Source organism: Poromitra crassiceps (assembly GCF_964638095.1).
Source record: "Poromitra crassiceps genome assembly, contig: HAP1_SCAFFOLD_132, whole genome shotgun sequence".
NCBI lineage: Eukaryota > Metazoa > Chordata > Actinopteri > Beryciformes > Melamphaidae > Poromitra > Poromitra crassiceps.
The window spans coordinates 258,510-276,618 of NW_028152229.1; the positions used below are offsets into that span (position 1 = coordinate 258,510).

The 18,109-nt window shown below is 43.0% G+C and overlaps 1 protein-coding gene across 2 annotated transcripts; it reads right to left on the minus strand.

Moving 5' to 3' along the window:
• Positions 1–11,328: 11,328 nt before the first annotated feature.
• Positions 11,329–17,785, minus strand: LOC310800915 (uncharacterized protein). Of its 2 annotated transcripts, none has more exons than XM_083664795.1 (8): positions 17,647–17,785; positions 16,247–16,935; positions 15,781–16,099; positions 15,383–15,599; positions 15,111–15,275; positions 14,483–14,935; positions 14,284–14,352; positions 11,329–11,564 (listed from the first exon to the last, which is right to left on the minus strand). In XM_083664795.1, the coding sequence occupies exons 2-6, from the start codon at positions 16,858–16,860 to the stop codon at positions 14,499–14,501; spliced, it is 1,752 nt and encodes a 583-aa protein (XP_083520921.1). In that variant the 5' UTR covers positions 16,861–16,935; positions 17,647–17,785; the 3' UTR covers positions 11,329–11,564; positions 14,284–14,352; positions 14,483–14,498. The 2 variants fall into 2 exon arrangements, with proteins under 2 accessions (XP_083520921.1, XP_083520922.1); XM_083664796.1 differs by having other exon boundaries at positions 16,247–16,899; positions 17,647–17,765.
• Positions 17,786–18,109: the final 324 nt, after the last annotated feature.

Genomic DNA, 18,109 nt, shown 5'->3' on the forward strand with positions numbered 1-18,109 from the left:
AAAGGAAGAAAATATATAGTCAATTAAAAAAACTAAGATGCTCAATTGGCTTGTTACAGGAGACACATCTGTCAGAAGGAGAACATAAAAAATTGAGAAGGGAATGGGTAAATCATATATACAGTGCTTCATTTGGTAAAAAAAGGGGAGTAGCAATCTTAATTAATAGGTCGTTGGCCTTTTCTTCAGAAAAAGTAATTCAGGATCAGAGGGGGAGGTTTGTCATGGTAATAGGCACAATAGGGGAGGTGGAGGTATCCATTCTGAATGTATATGCTCCAAATGAATATGATCAGGATTTCTTTAAGGAAATTGCCAATGTTATTGCCGATAATGCTAAAGGCATGTTAATAGCGGGGGGAGATTTTAATGCCGTACAAGATGGGAAATTAGACAGAGTGCCAGCAGAAGGAGGAGCCCAGACTAAAAAAACTAAAACACTTAATAATATGCTCTCAGAATTAGGACTAGTTGATCCATGGAGACATATAAATCCTAAGGGGAAGGACTTCAGTTTTTATTCTAATGTCCATAATAGCTACTCGAGGATCGATTTCTTCTGCCTTCCTCAACAGTGTATGTATAAAGTAACAGACTGTCATATTGAACCAATAACTCTGAGTGACCATGCTCCCGTCATATTAAGCATAGATCTAAACAAAGAATTTTATTTCAGATATTGGAGACTAAATGTCTCATTACTGACTAATACAACAGTGGTACAAGACTTAAAAAAGAACCTTAAGGAATACTTTGAGATTAATGACAACGGAGAAGTGACACCATCAATTTTATGGGAGGGGGGGCTAAGGCAGTCATAAGAGGGAAGATGATTCAAATTGCATCAAGGTTGAAGAAAACACGATTGGAAGAGCAGACTAGGTTAGAGAATAAGATAAAACAATTGGAGATAGAACATAAGTCCACAGGAACACAGAACACTCTGCTAGTATTAAAAGAAACAAGGAAGTCCTTGGATAAGCTCCTTACATATAAGGCAGAGGGAGCCTTAAGGTTTTCTAAACAGAAATACTATGAGATGGGGAACAGAGCCAGTCGACTACTGGCCTTTCAACTCCGTAAAGCACAGGCTAATCGTATGGTACCTAAGATTATACATCCCACACTCAAAAAAATTGTAACACACCCAAAGGAAATAGCAGATGCCTTCGTTTTATAAAGATCTATACAGAGAACCTAATTCAGAAACAACAGACAACGAAATTGAGGCCTTCATAGCCAGACTACACCTACCCTCATTATCAGAAGAGGAAGCAGCACAGATTACATCAGTTATTACTGAAAGTGAAATAAGGGAAGCTATAAAAAAATTAAAATTAATTTTAATTTTTTTAAAATTAATAATAAAAATAATAAATCCCCAGGGATCGATGGACTCCCCGGAGAGTTTTACAGATGCTTTATAGATGATTTGACACCAATATTAGAGAAAGTTTTTAACTTTGCTCTCTCCAATAAGGACCCACCAAATACATGGTCCGAGGCCATTATATCAGTAATTCACAAAGAAGGTAAAGATCCGACACTCTGTGAAGGATATAGACCCATCAGTCTGCTATGTAATGACCAAAAATTATTGACTAGTATTATGGCAAAAAGGATGCAAAAAATTATAACAAAACTCATTAGCCCGGATCAGACAGGCTTTATTCCCGGCAGACAAGGAGCAAACAACATAAGGAGAACACTGAATATTATAACATGTGCCAAGAAAAGTATGCAAAACTCTGTGCTAATTAGCTTTGATGCGCAGAAAGCATTTGACACTGTAAACTGGCAGTTTTTATATAAAACACTGGCTGCTATGGGATTTCATTCAACGTTTGTGGACTGGGTGAAGGTCATATACACAAATCCAAGGTGATGCGTTAGAGTGAATGGCTGCTGTTCAGATTTCTTCAACCTTGAGAAAGGGGTCCGCCAAGGAGATTGCCTTAGTCCTTTGCTCTTCGCTGTCCTTGTTTAATGTCCTTGCGACATTAATAAGACAAAATAAAAATATTAAAGGTATAAAAGATGATGGTCAGACAGAAAATAAGACTTCGCTTTACGCGGATGACTTATTGACGTACATCAGTGACCCTGTCTCCTCAGTTCCGGCATTGATGAGTAGTTTAACACGTTGAGTGCCAATGACGAGATATCTCGGCTTACAGAATCCAACCGTTGAGTGCCAAAGACGAGATATCTAGGCTTAAAAAAAAAAAAAAAAAAATTTGACGGTGGGACATCGATCAACCCCTTTTACGTCTCCTATACCAGAATTGGAGGTATTGAATGTGTATAATCTATTTTACCGACCCACTGAGTGGCGACATGTCTCTCCACAGTAGGAGAGGCGAGCCAAAACTATAGGGAAAAGCGCGAGGAAGCCGTTCTCATACAGTAAAATGGATGGCGAAAACGCTTTCACTTTCGCGCTGATGCACAGCGGTGGCAACGGTGGGGGGTTCCAAGAATAGATTGGATGCACACTTTGAAACACGCACCATAAATAAGCCCAGAATCGCAAGAGCTTCATCAGAGCTCTCAACCGGACCGCCAAGAAACCAGCGAAACCCATCCAGCGAGCCCCATGCAGACTGCCAGGCAGCAGCAGCAAAGCAGCAACTCGTTTGTCACAGACCCGCCGCAGAGCCAAGGAGAGCGGAGGAGAACGCCCACGGAGGGAGGAGTTGGAAGTAGAGGGGGGTTTCCTGCTGTTATGGAGGAAATTACTGTTCAAAACTATTGTTTAGATGTCTGACGCCAAAAATGAATGGTTAAAGTGACTGTTCTATCGAATTTCACAAAAAGCCGTTTATCTCTGAATAAATTTTCTGACGCTGAAACCATGCTGTATTCAACTGCTAATGCTTACATAACTACTAACTCTACAAACTAACTCTTTTAGACAGAGAAAGCACACATTCTATTAGTTGTTTTGAGATATTGTGTGTTCACAAAATCTTAGCAGAAAAGAATCCTCGGGTCTTGAAAGATGAGCCAGAATCCTCAAAAAAACCCTCTGGCAGAACCTACCTACAGTAAAAAAAAAAACGGCTGGCAGTGAATGTGTTAAAAGAATATGGGAAATTTTCAGGTTACCAAATTAATCAATCAAAATCTGAGGCAATGATGCTGGTGGGGAGCTGGCCACCACAGTTAGAAGGAAAATTTAAATTTCACTGGTCCAAGCAAGGATTCAGATATTTAGGAATTGTCATAACTCCTAGCACATCACAACTATTTAAGGCCAATTATGAGAAATTGATGGATGAAATAAAAACTGATCTTACAAGATGGGAAGTCCTTCCCCTTTCCCTGATAGGGCGTGTAGAAACAATAAGAATGAATGTACTACCAAGGTTGCTATTTTTGTTCCAATCCCTACCTATAGAGGTCCCTACTGCTACATTTAGAACAATTAACAAATGGCTATCTAAATGTATATGGCAAAACAAAAGACCCAGAATTAGACTTAAAAGACTATTATGCTCAAAAGAAAAGGGGGGTCTAGACTTACCCAACATGGAAAAATATTATTGGGCAGCTCAGCTCAGATCAATGGTAGCATGGCTATCTCAAGACAAAGACACAATATGGGTGGGGATGGAACAAAATCATTGCCCAAAAGCACCATTAGATGTAATCCCATTTTTGAACAAGGATTCTTGGAAAATACATAAAATTAATAATCAATGGGTAAAAACCACTCTGAAAATATGGTCAACCGTGAGACAGAAGCTAAGACTCCCCTCATCAATATCTATAGCGATGAAGATTGCACGAACTATTGATTTTCTCCCATCCAAAATAGGGGCAGGGTTTAAAGAATGGGAAAGAAAGGGTCTAATCATGTTGGGTCAAATGTTTGAAAGAGGGGTCCTGATGACCTTTGAACAACTTCAGCGCAGATATAACCTTCCACACAATGATTTTTTTTAAATATTTACAAATAAGACACTACCTCCAGAAACACAAAGAATGGGACAAATTATGTAATACACCATCACATCTAGAAAGTTTTTTTATGCTAACAATTGATGGGACTGTCAAAAAGAAAATCACCTCCTACATATATAAAATACTGCAAGGAGATTTAATGGATAATAGTCTGGACATTAAAAGAAAATGGGAACTGGAGATGGAATCTATAATTTCGGAAGAAGATTGGGAATTAGCATGCGCAGAGGGACACAAAACAACTAGTAGTCCCATCTGGAAGGAATTTGAATGGAAGGTTAAGATGAGGTTTTTCAGGACTCCTCATCACGTCAAAGTTTGGTGGTACCTCAGACAGATGTTGGAGGGGTTGCGGCCTGATAGGAGAGCATTCACACATATTCTGGGACTGCCCAAAATTAGGGGATTATTGGCAGAACATACAAACAGAAATTAAGAACTGTCTAGAGATTCGATTACCCTTGGAACCATCTTACTATTTATTAGGAATAATACCAGAAGATATGGGAAACAATAACTTGAAACGAATACTTAGAGTCCTTCTGTTAACCGCTAAGAAAATGATCACAATCTCTTGGCTGAGACCGCAGCCCCCCACGATAACACAATGGAAGGAGAAGGTTAAAGATGTTTATCAGATGGAGGAAATAACTGCAAGGTTACAATTAAAGACAGAGGCATTCTTGATGAGGTGGTCACCAATCTTTTTGTATTTTGTTTTGCCTAGAGTGTAGTGAACAACACCTGTAGTAGGCTATTAATTTTATTTCTTCTTTTGCTTTAATTTGTCTATTATCTTCTATAATTTTGAACTGACTGTCATGCTGTATGTCTTTTCTCTACATACGAAGAAAAGACAATAACAAACCCGGTCATATGGGAATGGAGACTATGGACATTGAAAAGACAAGATTATATGGACTGCATTTCAATACACCCATACCTGTGATGTAAATGAATGAATAAATGTATAATTGCACTTGAGAAAATAAATAAAAATAAGTTCAAAAAAAAAAGAAAAAAAAAAGGGCCAAAGCAACATACGCTCTAAAAATCCAGCGTCACTTTTCCACCAATGACCCCCGGAGCATGTGGAAGGGCATCAAGTCCATAACAGATTACACCAAAAGAGATGTAGAATGCCCCAGGGACCCGTCTCTCCCTGATGCCCTCAACACATTCTATGCTCGCTTTGAGGACCCAAACATCCCTCCTGTCTCCAGGCTCACCCCCCCCCCCCCCCAGTGTCTCTGCTGAGAGTGTGAGGAAGTGTCTGCAGAGAGTCAACCCCCGCAAGGCTGCAGGACCAGACAACATCCCTGGCCAGGTCCTTAAGGACTGCACACACCAGCTCTCAGAGGTGATGACGGACATTTTTAATGTCTCCCTCTCAACAGCAACTGTCCCAACATGCCTTAAAACTGCCTTAAAACCTTAAACCTTAAAACTGCCTTAAAAATCATCCCTGTCCCGAAATCCCCCACAGTGACATGTATGAAGGACTACCGCCCAATAGCACTCACCCCAATCATCACAAAGTGCTTTGAAAGGCTGGTCATGTCACACATAAAAGAGACCATCAGCACTACCATAGACCCCCACCAGTATGCATACAAGGAGAACCGCTCCACCGCAGACGCCATCTCCTACGTGGCTCACCTGGCCCTCACTCACCTGGAGAGCAAGAACTCCTACGTCAGACTGCTGTTCCTGGACTTTAGCTCTGCGTTCAACACCATCATTCCACAAACCCTGATTGACAAGCTGTCACAACTCGGACTAATCGTGCGTTCCTTTATCGCAAAAGAACTGGGAGGTGGAGGCTAAATGACGTCACATCCGTTTTGTTAGCGTTCCATTTGCAGAAAAGTTGAGCTGGGAAGTTCACTGTTCACTGGTCAGATCCACTCGCTAGCCAGGCTAGCCATTGTTAGCAATAACAGTTGATATAACATTTAGTGGCATTTTGCGCATACAAACACTGCAGCCTCATGTCCACACAGATAGAAGTAGGCCGTGCTGTGTGTACAGCTGATTTAACGAGACACAAACAAGACAGAAGTGCTAAATAGCATTTATATGATTATAACTACTGTTGTTGCGCGGAGCAGCCATCTTGGATTTTTTTAGGTCGGGGCTGCTGAGACTCCTACGAGTTTGGAATGGGAAATACCAGCTCTAGTGACGTCACGTCCCAGCTCATGAACTTTGAACCGGTAAGATTACCAGTTCCCAGTTATAAAGGAATGCACGATAAGCCCATCTCTGTGCAACTGGATACTGGACTTCCTGACAAACAGGCCCCAATCTGTCAGGATCCATGACATCCTGTCCTCCCGCATCATCCTCAACATCGGCTCCCCCCAGGGATGTGTACTCAGCTCTCTACTGTACATACTGCTCACATACGACTGCTCAGCCTGGAACCTGAGCAATCACATCGTGAAGTTCGCTGACGACACGGCAGTGGTAGGGCTCATCACAAACAACGATGAGTCTGCGTACAGACAGGAAGTGGAGAAATTGGAGGCATGGTGCAACAAACAACCTCTCCAATGTGAAGAAGACGAAGAAGATGATAATAGACTTCAGGAAATCCAGCTCCACCCCCCCTCCCCTCATCATCGGGGGAGCAGCTGTCGAAGTTGTCCCATGTTTTAAATATCTGGGAGTGCACATCTCCGACACTCTCACATGGAGCCTGAACACAACCAGTACAGTGAAGAAGGCCAACCAACGCCTCTACTTCCTGAGGAGGCTGAAGCGTGCTGGCCTCGGCACCTCAGTCCTCACCTCCTTCTACAGGTGTGTGGTGGAGAGCGTCCTCACCTCCTTCTACAGGTGTGTGGTGGAGAGCGTCCTCACCTCCTGCATCACTGTGTGGTATGGCAGCTGCTCTGCTGCAGATAAACAAGCACTGCAGCGTGTGGTCAAAACCACACATAGGATCATTGGCTGCCGCCTGCCAAACCATCAGTGACATCTTCCAGGACAGATGCAAGAATAAAGCTGGTAAAATCATGAAGGACTGTACCCACCCTGCCAATGGACTGGTTGCCCCTCCCCCCCTCTGGTAGGAGGCTACGCAGCATCAAAGCCAGAACCACCAGGCTCAAGAATAGCTTCTTTAAAACTCTCTCGTAACGGACAAGCCCCGTCTTTTATTGTCACACGAACACCACAACACATGCATGCGGCCACAACACACTCATGCTGACGGTGGCCGGTGAAAAGTGTCCTCTGCATTTAACCCATCCAGGCATGTCCTTTCCTCCGGGGGGCAGGCCAGGAGCAGTGGTCGCTTTCTCGTACAGCGCCCGGGGACCAACTTCGGATGTTGTCGTCACTGGTCGGATGACGATGACGATCTGATCTTCTGCATGTTTTTAGTGGGGGGGTTATATATGGAGGAACCCCCTGGGGGAGCACGGGGAGAACATGCAAACTCCACACAGAGAGAAAGACCCTTACGACGAGATAACCCACCTGGGCAGTAGGCACTGAAGATATGGGGGGGAACACAACCACAGCGCCCACAGTGTCCCAGGCGAGAATCGAACTCAGGACCTTCTGACTGTGAGGCGACAGCTCTACCACTGAGCCACCGTGCCCCTCTTTCCGGTGGCTGTGAGAATTATGAACAATGCATAACCACTCTAACGTTACACACTTTAGTTTTCACGTATCTAATTATATACATATATATTACTATCTTTTATATATAGTACATAGCATGTATTATATCTTTATATGTATATATCTAAACTGCTGCTCGTGTAATGTACTGCTGCTACTTCTTATAACTTTTACCTTATTTTTTTACGTATCTAATTATATACTTATATATTATTTTTTATATATAGTACATAGTATGTATTATATCTATATATGTATATCTCAAATCTGCTGCTCGTGAAATTAACTGCTGCCACACTCCTCGCACTTTAATGCCGCCAGCTGTGAGCATAACAAAATGAACTTTAAGTGGCTCCCTGTTGAGCGAACACATGCACCTTAAATTGTTTCCCTTGCTCTTACATCAGGTATTATGTTGTTTTTATGATGATTCTAATTTATATGTTGTTTTTATATTGTTCTCCTTCTTAGTACTCAGTTGTTCTTATGATATTTTATGATTTATGATATCCTAGTTGACATATCCACCAGGACCTTGAGCCCATATTTCGTTCCCTTCCATGTTTCATGTTTTGGAATGACAATAAATATCCTTGAACCTTGAACCTTGAACCACTAGGAATACATAAGTGCATACTTCTTCCTACTCCTTTTCCAACATCATATTTAATGTGTGTTGTTTATAAGTTTGCCTATTGACTTTATTGTATCATTAGAAATCACGCGTGCTTGATTCTATCGCAGGCTTGCTAAACTCACCCACCCTGGAGCTCAACCACAACACAGGCTCGCATACACAGCTGGGCCGCTGCGCAGCCTCGCCCGCACGTGGCCTCGCCTGCTCTATTGGCATGTGCTGCACACAATTGCTCAACTTCGCATCACTGATGATATCACTCCCTGATGACATCACAATTCCTCGAGTGACCATCACTGATCACATCATGGAGTACTCGAGTGACATCACTCAGCGCACTATAGAGGGAATGCACGTGACGTCACGGACGCGACAGTCAGTGCGGGTACGCCCACTCAGCTGCAGTGAGTGTCAAAACGTCTAAACAAGCCAGGTGGTGCCGCCCGGTCACGGTGTTTAGCGTTCAGCTTCCGCGAGAAAACAACGTAAATGGGAAAGTGCTGTTGTGCCATTGACTGTAAAAATAGATTCAACAAGGCGTCGGAGGTATCTTTTTACAGGCTGCCGAAAGCTAATGAAATGGTCCCGGTCTTCTCTGCAGCTATCCAGGGTTTCAATGAGGGCTCATTCATTCTCTGGCTGTGTTTTACCTGCACAGATATAACGTTACATGAGTGACAGTGTTCACTATGATTGAACAAAGCTAGCGTGTGTTAGTGACAGCGTATGCTATATTTTTCTTAATAAAAGTTGTAATAAAATAAATATTTACCTCTCCACATACAACCAGAATATCCATTGCTTTAATGTCGCCAACAAATCCAGCCTTGAAGTACAACCACGCGTCCAGGCTCTTGTATGCTTCCCTGGCGTCTATATTAAGTAGCTACATATAAATGTCAGGAAACCCTATTCATGGCCACATGTCTACGTCCATGGACCACTGGTTCTTTGGCAAGCTATAAGGGTCACATTCGAGTCCAACTGCCTTTAATTTAAGCAGATAATCGTTTATATTAGCCGTGGTTTCGCTACTACCCCTGGCGGAAGCCACGTTTGTTTTGGAAATTTGACACTCAGTGCTGCTTAGTCCGGCTGAGGGGGCGTGTTCGGGAGGGGGCGTGGCGTCGGTGCATTCCCTCTATAGAGCTGAGCACTCAGTCATGTGACATTTGTTGCCCTGGAAGTGAGTTCCCCATTCATTTTCTCCATAGACATTTTGAAAAATCCTTAAAGGTCCCATTCCGTGCAAAAGCTGTTTTTACTTGTAAATGCATATATACTGCTGTCAGCCCTCCCTGTAATGAGTGGTCACAAGCTCAGAACTGCCACAGTTGGATTTGTCCCTATACAGCTCTCTCAAGCAGTCTCCTCCAAGCCACACCCCCAAACGCTTCGTTTGCCCAGACGGGGGATCGGGACGTCACAAGCTTCCTCACGCATACTGCGCGGGTCTCTCTCACACAAGCTACCTGCACCAATTTGTCTATAGCCACAAAATTAACACTTCTAGCTGGAGCGACGCCAACTGTACGTGATCCAGCAACTGCAGAGGTGCATTCGGTAAGTCTAGGCATTTTGAGATGTCCTCTTTAGCGTAGTAACCGTTAAGTTAACGATAACTCGCAACCTAGCGTGCTGGTCCACAGACGCTAATCTGACGCTAATCCGCCCCAGGCTGGGAGCCTGGGGCGGGCTCTCCCTCAGCGGCCACTGGGAACTGTTAGTTCTGAATATATTATAGAAACAGAGCATTCTTGGGAAGCGACGAGATGAGGAAGTGAGAACTCCGTCACAACAAACGGGGTTGCTATATTTTCGACAAATGCTACATTGCCCCGGAGGGCAATGTACAACATTTAAAGCTATCAATGAAAATAAATGCGATACATGCATGGAAACGGCTTTAGCGAATCTTTAATCAAACTCCATTCAAATGCAGTTTTAACGGAGGAAGACAGCGGGATAAGTTAACCAGTGGGGATAATAGGCGACTCACATCCAGAATTGACATTTTATTCACTTAGAGCATTGGTTCCCAAACTGTGGTCCGCGGGGCTCCTCCGCCTGGTGGTCCGCCAGAGAATTGCATTTTTTTTTTATTTTTTTTACAGACAACAGTTTTTACATACACATTAACCCTGAGCAGTTGCCGGATTGGGCCGATTTTCGGAAATATCGCGATATTTGGGAAACATCACAATTTTGAACATTTACTTTCAGAGGCTGCAGCAGGCTCAGTTTTAAAGCCAGAGCGAAGTTTCTGGTATCATATGAAACTAGAAGACTTAAGGAATGGATGTGTACCAAACATGTCATGCTAGCTTGTCAGGAAGGAAGGTAGCTAAATAACACTCCAAATTTAGGCAACATTTTGGTGAGGGAAAAAAACTTTTTCAAAGGGGTCCTCTTTTTCACAGCCTAATGTTGGCAGGTGTGTGTGTGTGTGTGTGTGTGTGTGTGTGTGTGTGTGTGTGAGAGAGAGAGTGAGTGTCCGTGTGTGTTCATTTTGAACCAGCTAGTAGCCTTATATTGTTATTTAGCCTTTCTGCTGCTATTGCATAGTTAAATCATCAAATTTTATTTTATGGGCGGGGGGGGGGGGGGTTATACGCAGTGGAAGTGGTCCATGGGAAATTTGGTTTGGTACGTAGTGGTACTTGGTCGGAAAGGTTTGGGAACCCCTGACTTAAAGTAACCTCTCTGTGGATTATATATACGCTGAATTGAAGAGTGGCGCCTGGTAATCTATTTCATGTACCTCTGTATATCAATAAACTTTATATATAACATAAACCCAGAGGAGAATCCCGATTTCTTCTGCTTCTCTATGCTTCTCTATGGAGCTCTAGGCTCAGGTTGTCTGAGTGTATTGTGGAGCTGCACGCGCTGTGATTTACTCATCTACGTTCGGGGCTTAGCGATAGGTGAATTTCATATGAAGTTGATGATGGTCCTTTTGTTATTTGAGCTGTTTTTGCTTTCATTTAGTTTTGTTTAAACTTCTTTTACGTGTTGGAAATAAAGATGATCAAATCAAATCAAATATGCAGACAAGAGTAAAGGTTAAATAACTCACCCATGGTCTCATCTCTACCAGCCGTTTCCTCTCCAGTAGTCTGCTGTGATTGGGTGGAGCATAGCCAGGTACCAGACGTCACACAGGGTCCCGCCCCAGTTGGCTACCCTCCGCTTGTTGTGTTTACTCCACTGGAGGAAGAGCGCCCTCAGCTGGTGGCTGAGGGGGGCAGGCTGTCTGAAGAGCCAGGCAGAAAACATCCACTGGAAACGGCACTGTGTGTACTGAAGGAACACACTGTGTGGTCTGAAGGATGAGAGAAACAGAGGGTAACAATAAGATGGACAGGGACGCTGGAACTAGGGGTGCTTAGGGCACTGCAGCAACCCCTCCTGGCGGGGAGCTGTACCTCCAAGACTAAAGGGTTTACTTAAATCAATAAAAAATATCGGTCCTGATGGATTCGGTGCTGAATTTTACAAGAAATTCTGTGACATTCTTGCCCCACTCCTCAGAATACATCTAGCTCTAACGCCTACATTCCACTGAGTCCGTGTTTGGTCCGTCTGCGCTGCGGTACGGCTTCGGAGCCGATACGTTTCCACTCTAATCATTGTGTCAACTCCCACCTACTCCGCTGCGTTGCGTGTCTACTCCGTCCCAGCTCCGACGATCCGGAGCTCTCCGAAGCAGATACGCAAGGCTTCTATTTTTCACGGATGACGGAGCAAAGCCACAGCAAGTTGGGCGGAGCCAGGCATGGAGTCAACAGGGCAGAGGTGTTTACAGCATTCAATATCAAGCCAGAGGACAAACATGTATGAGGAAAAGTTCATAATTGAAGTGGAAAACCACAAAATAATATATGACACGACCCATCCTTTTTACAAAGACAACACCAAGCAAGTCCACCCCTCCTCTGCTTCTCCAGTTGGGAACAATGATCTTCTGCCTGTTTGTTGTTGTATTTATCCCACATACAAATTGTCTCGCGCGATTTTACCGTGGTAACCTGTGGGTCTTGTCTAGAGGTCGACCGATATTGCTTTTTCAATGGCCGATGCCGATGCCGATCTTTAGAGAGCAGGGCGGCCGATGGCCGATATATAATGCCGATTATTATTTATTTTGTTCATTCGATAAAATACGATTAAAATAAACTCCTCAAAAAAAGTTTGGAAACGTTATTTTGCTCGATTATTTCTCCCCTTTAATAATACCAATTGGTATTGTATTTTATATAGTTGGAAAGCCTGATTAGTCACCTTTACAACGGGGTACAACTTGTAAGGATTGTGCATTCGTGGAATGAGAAACACACAGCTAAACGTGTGGGTAGCGCCCCCAAAAAATGTGCAATATTCTTCTGTTGGTATTTTTTTTTAAAGAAATCTAGTAGCCTAGATTTCCATTATCTATTCATGCACATTGAAAATCGAATATAACATTATACTGTAGGCCTACATCTAATATAAGATGTTATCTTATATCAATTATTCTTTTTATTAAATAGAAAAATACATTGGGTTATGCGGTATAGATTTCAGTAGTGACTGGTAGTCTATAGCGAGAGAGCAGTATGTCAGATAACTCATTCATGCACTGTTCTATACATTAACAATAATAATAATAATAATGTAACTGTTTAGATTTGCTGTCATTTGATGGGAGAAGTGTGTTTGCAGAAGATGGTGGTGACCGAGGAAACGTAACGTTACAGTAGGCTCATGGGTGCATGAGAAGACTCACATTCAGTGGCGGACTGCATAATCGGGCACGTCGGGCAAATGCCCGGTGGCCTGGCCTGGCCTGGCCTGCCAAATTTTTTTTTTTTTTTTTGCAGGCCGATGCAGATTAATTAAAAATGCCAGTAATCGGCCCCAATTAATCGGCCGGCCGATTAATCGGTCGACCTCTAGTCTTGTCACTCCAGCTGTCTGGCGGAGCGGAGGCGTGATTTCTAACCCCACATAGGATAGGCAATAACCACGCCCTGTGCCCGCCTACGCAGCAGTCAAGCGCCGGGATTGGCCGGAGCAAGTCTTTTGTGTTCTTCTTTTGACAGATGGAATCTCCCACACCACAAACACTGGAGGGCACGCAGCCCAGCGATTTCATGAACCAACTGAATAACTCTTGATAACGGACAGCGATTTCAGCGGACATTGAGAGCGGACATTGAAATGAATTATGGTCGCATAATAATTGTAATCTACACAATGTACACAATCTACAAAAACATGTATGTGTTCACGTATCGTTCATTTCCTCTAATATAATGTATCATATCGTTAATTTCAAGCTCAATTCTTACCCAGAGAAAAGGTATAGCACTGTATAAATGTAACAAGCAATAGTTTTTTAAACATCTTTATTTTAAAAGATGAATAAACCCAGGTGCTTTAGTCCCAAGCTTCAACAAGCAGACTTTTTATCTAAAAAATCAAATACAATAATAAAATACAGTCCAGTTTTTTCTTCTACATTTTTCACAAGTCCAGCTGGGAATCCCTCTTCCAGTCCCAACAAAAAAACTACAAAAATAATCATATAAAACAATATAAAACCATAGATAAAGTTGTACACACCACAACCAATAAAATCAAAAGTAAAATAAATTATAAATAGCAATAAAGTAAAACACCAATAGCCTATACAAAACATGCAATAAAACCATAGATAAAAAGTTGAACACACCACAACCAATAAAGCTATAATTAAAATAAATGATATGCAAACATGCATCATAAAACCTAGATAAAGTTAAAAACACAATCAATAAAACCAAAAGTATATATAATTATATATAGCTAATAAAACTGTTGGGAATGGGAATGGAATAGACCAGTGTCCTCTAGAGAGAGAGGCGTCAGCGGAGGACCAAAATGCGAGACTCATTAGCCAATGAACACTACACGGCTCTGGAATGGACAGGTCACAGCATCCATCTCTGGGGAGAGGTAAATAGTGAGGAAATAGTCTCAGTGGATAAATGGAAACATTTTACATTTAAAACTATACTTACTGTGTCTTATCAGTGATGGAGGCAGAGGTCACAAGGAGCAGCAGCAGGTGACTTCAGGCAGCATGGTCACTGGGTTGGGACAATATCGGAGGAGAGGAGAGGAAAGGAGTGGAGAGAGGGAAGAGGAGAGGAGGTAAATTACACGAGGAAATCATCTCAGTGAATAAATGGAAACTTTTACATTTCAAACTATACCTACTCAGACAAAGTTGGTATCATTTTGGGTGGCTTTTTCTCTCTGACACAGAGTGTACCAGATGATGAGGAGCTGGTGCTCTGACCCTCTTGGCTGGCTGGCCGTAAACATGATCAGGTCCTGTTGTGACCTTTGTGGGGCGTCCAGCAGCAAGGCGGCGTCTTCCCCCCAAGGGTACCCTGCGTCTCGCCACTGCTGTTGGCTGTGCAGGGATAGCAGGGCCAGCATGCCTGGCAGCTCTACGTATGGCTCTAGATCTAACAGATGTCAAACCGTTGTTTGTGTACCGGCCAAACATATGTAAGGCTGTGCTGATCTTGGATGGATTGTCTTTGATTTTTTTAAAGGCCTTTACTGCAGCCAGTAATGGGGTTGTGAGAGACAGGTTGCTGTTGACCATGGCTAACAGCTCCTTATATATTTCAGCTAATCCCTCTTCAGCAGCTTGACGTGATTCTGGAAAACGAGACCAATAGTAATTTAACCAACAATTGTGAAATATTGTCTAGTTGTCTAGTGGTGTATTGGGTTCTATTATACCAACTCGGCACCAAAAAGTATTTGCACGTGAATAACAAAATGTGAATATTGATATAGGCCACAGTTGAAAGCACGCGTTCTGACTCAATACCTTCCTCCGATTCAGCCTGTTGAACCTCTTCAGCTACCATCACCAGATCCGTCTCTTCTCGACAGGTGTCACCGGCAGTGTCCACGTCTGCAACTGCATCTGTCCCTCTGGATGGCACAGCCTCTTCCTTCAACGGCTGCAGAAACTGGAGGGGAACATTATCCTCTGAAAATGAAACAAGATACCAAAATTTATGTCACGCACCTCCATTGAGTAGCCTACAGTTTACACTACACTACACTGCCATAGCCTGTACTTTGTATTTTACTTACTACCAGTTGCCATGTACAGCAGCTTTGCCTTCATGTCTGCTGTTTGTGGCAGGAAGTTGGTGCTGGGGACGCTGTGCTGGAGGACGACACCTGCCTGGTGTTTGCAGGGCCCACCACTGCTACCCATGGGACAGGTGCACATCTCCAGCTGTATGTCAACGACATAGACCTTTCCAGGAGTGGAGGAGCTTTTGACCTCAAAGTGGCTGTCATCAATCTATGTGAAAAAGTGACAGCGAAGACAGATAACAGACAGGAAGCAAACATGCATATTAAAAAACTGCCTGGACATTTCTTTCAGTCTCAAACTTTGCCAGGAGAAATTAATCTCCATCTATTAATCACATTTACTATCCAACTCCGCTTTGTAAAAAATTTAAATCTAATAAAAGTTTTACCTTGTGAATGTCTTCAGGTTTCACACTGTTGTCCTTTACCAGGAACCTGGACTTCTGAAAGCCTTCCCAATGGCCAAGGGCAGCAGCTGTTATTCTGGCCTCATAATATGCAGTGAGGCGGGTGGTCAGAAAGTCAAATAACTGTGGAACATTGTACGCTTTGGTGCGATGTAGGATTTTGTCTTTCAATATGCGCATTGCAGCCTCGCTGTAGTTGTTGGTGTTGTTGTTTCTCACAGGAATGGTGTCCCTGTAACAGAGAGCCCAACATTCCCTCCGGCTGTAGAGCTTCTCCAAATAGCCCCTGAACTTCGGATACCTTTTAGAGTCAAACACAGTGCATCGATATGAAAAAGTATTAATAGGTACCATTCCAGTAACTCCAATGACAAACAGGACTGTTCTGAAGTGAAAAAATGCTATGGAAATATGGAGACTAGCTGTCCACGTCACAGAATTGACTAACCTGTTGAAAGCAGAGCTCTGTAAAGCCTGATGGTAATGGCTGTTCATTGAACTTTCCCCCTGGGCATATAGCAAGTCTTTGACAAGCGCAAACAACGTAGCCCTGTCTCCCATGCTGATGTCATTCTCTTTGCACCACAACCATCTCCATGCAGCTTGCAGCAGGTGAAAGGAACAGAGGAGAAGTTTGGCTTGTGGGAAGGCTCTGTTTAGTGCTGCTCTCTCTGCCCGGCTGTCATCTGTGAGGAAAAGCATGGGCCCTGACTCTCCCCTGCCTGAAAAGGAGTCTTGATCAAGGAGGCTCTTCAAAAGTTGTAGGCCCTCGAATATGACCTGCTCTTCCTCAGACTGGCTGATGATAATTCCAAGCGGCAGGCCACCAGCACAACTGTGGGTCAACAGCAGGAATATTCGACAATGATGCCGGTCCATATTACCTGAAGCATCCATGAAGCACATCTCCCCACTGTGCTTGAGGTTGGTGTGCACTCTTTTCATCAAGGGGGAGCAGATGGCAATTAAAAGTCGCTTGCCACTGGATGTCGTTACTTTAGCGCATTGGTCCTTGCACTCAGTGTTGTACTGCTCAATCTGCCTCTCCAGAGCCGCTACCATCTGTACTCCATCAGATCTGACATACTCCTGACTGAATATCTGATGTTAGAACACGGCTCTCTTGAATACTCGATTCTGATTGGTCAATCAACAATATTCACCGGTCATTATTTCTCGACAACCGACCGCTGCTCTGCCACACCTGGATTAATCAGTTGATAAGAGCTTTTTGTCAGCAAGACACTACTAATTAGGCCAACCAGTTGCAGCTGTGGTGTCTTGTGTGCCAATTACGAATGAAACCGCTTTGTCGTTGAAAACGCTATTAAAAAATCTATTTGAATAATTATTTTTGTCAGATTATTGAATGATTTAGTTGTAGGCCGTGTTCTAAGCGGGATAATGTATATTGAGGCGGTGATTACTGGGAAATAATGACCTTCAGGTGAACGATTAAGCCCTCCGCTGGCGCGTCGGGCTCAATCCACCTGTCGGTCATTATTTCCCCGTAATCACCGCCTCAATATACATTATCCCTTACGTAAAGTCTGTCCAAAGACAATAAATTAGCGAGGCAATTGTATACTCAACTTTCAAAATTAACTAATGCTGCTTTTTATTTAGTAATGATATCTTCCTTGAATAAAACATTTCTCTTTCACAGGTTCTGACAAGGTGAATGAAGCACAAGTATGAAACATTATTCTTTGCAGGTTCTACACAAGTACTAATCCTGTTTCTGGAATGGCAACAACTGACAAAAAGAGTAAATTTATATAGGAGAGTTTAATAAATTACTTTTATCATGCATTTATTTGAAAAGAAAAAAGTATCAAACATATTTACCTGTAGCAGTCCATTAGAGTAGGACAGAGTGCTCTGTCTGCTGTGACAAACACATAATCATCCCCATGTTCCACCTGAAGATCATGCTTGAGCACATCTAAGGCTGAACTTGGGGAGTGTCCTGCTTCAAAAAGCTTGCTCAGTTTCTCTTTTGCCTTGTTGCCCACATCGCGGTGCCGCAGTGCACCAGCCACATAAATGTTGTGGTTGTGGTCGCTGCGGATGGTTAGTATTGCAGGAAAGGTTAGCATGTGAGGGTCCTTGCTTCTGCTGAGAAATTTATAGACAAAAATGTCATGTTCTTTAGGAAAACAGTGCCAAACCGCATCCTCAATGTCATATTTAGAGCAAGCCTTACCTTACTTACTAGGGGTGGGGGAAAAAATCGATTCACCTAAGTATCGCGATTTTTAATGTCACGATTTTTTGGATCGATATTTTATTCCAGAATCGATAATCGCAA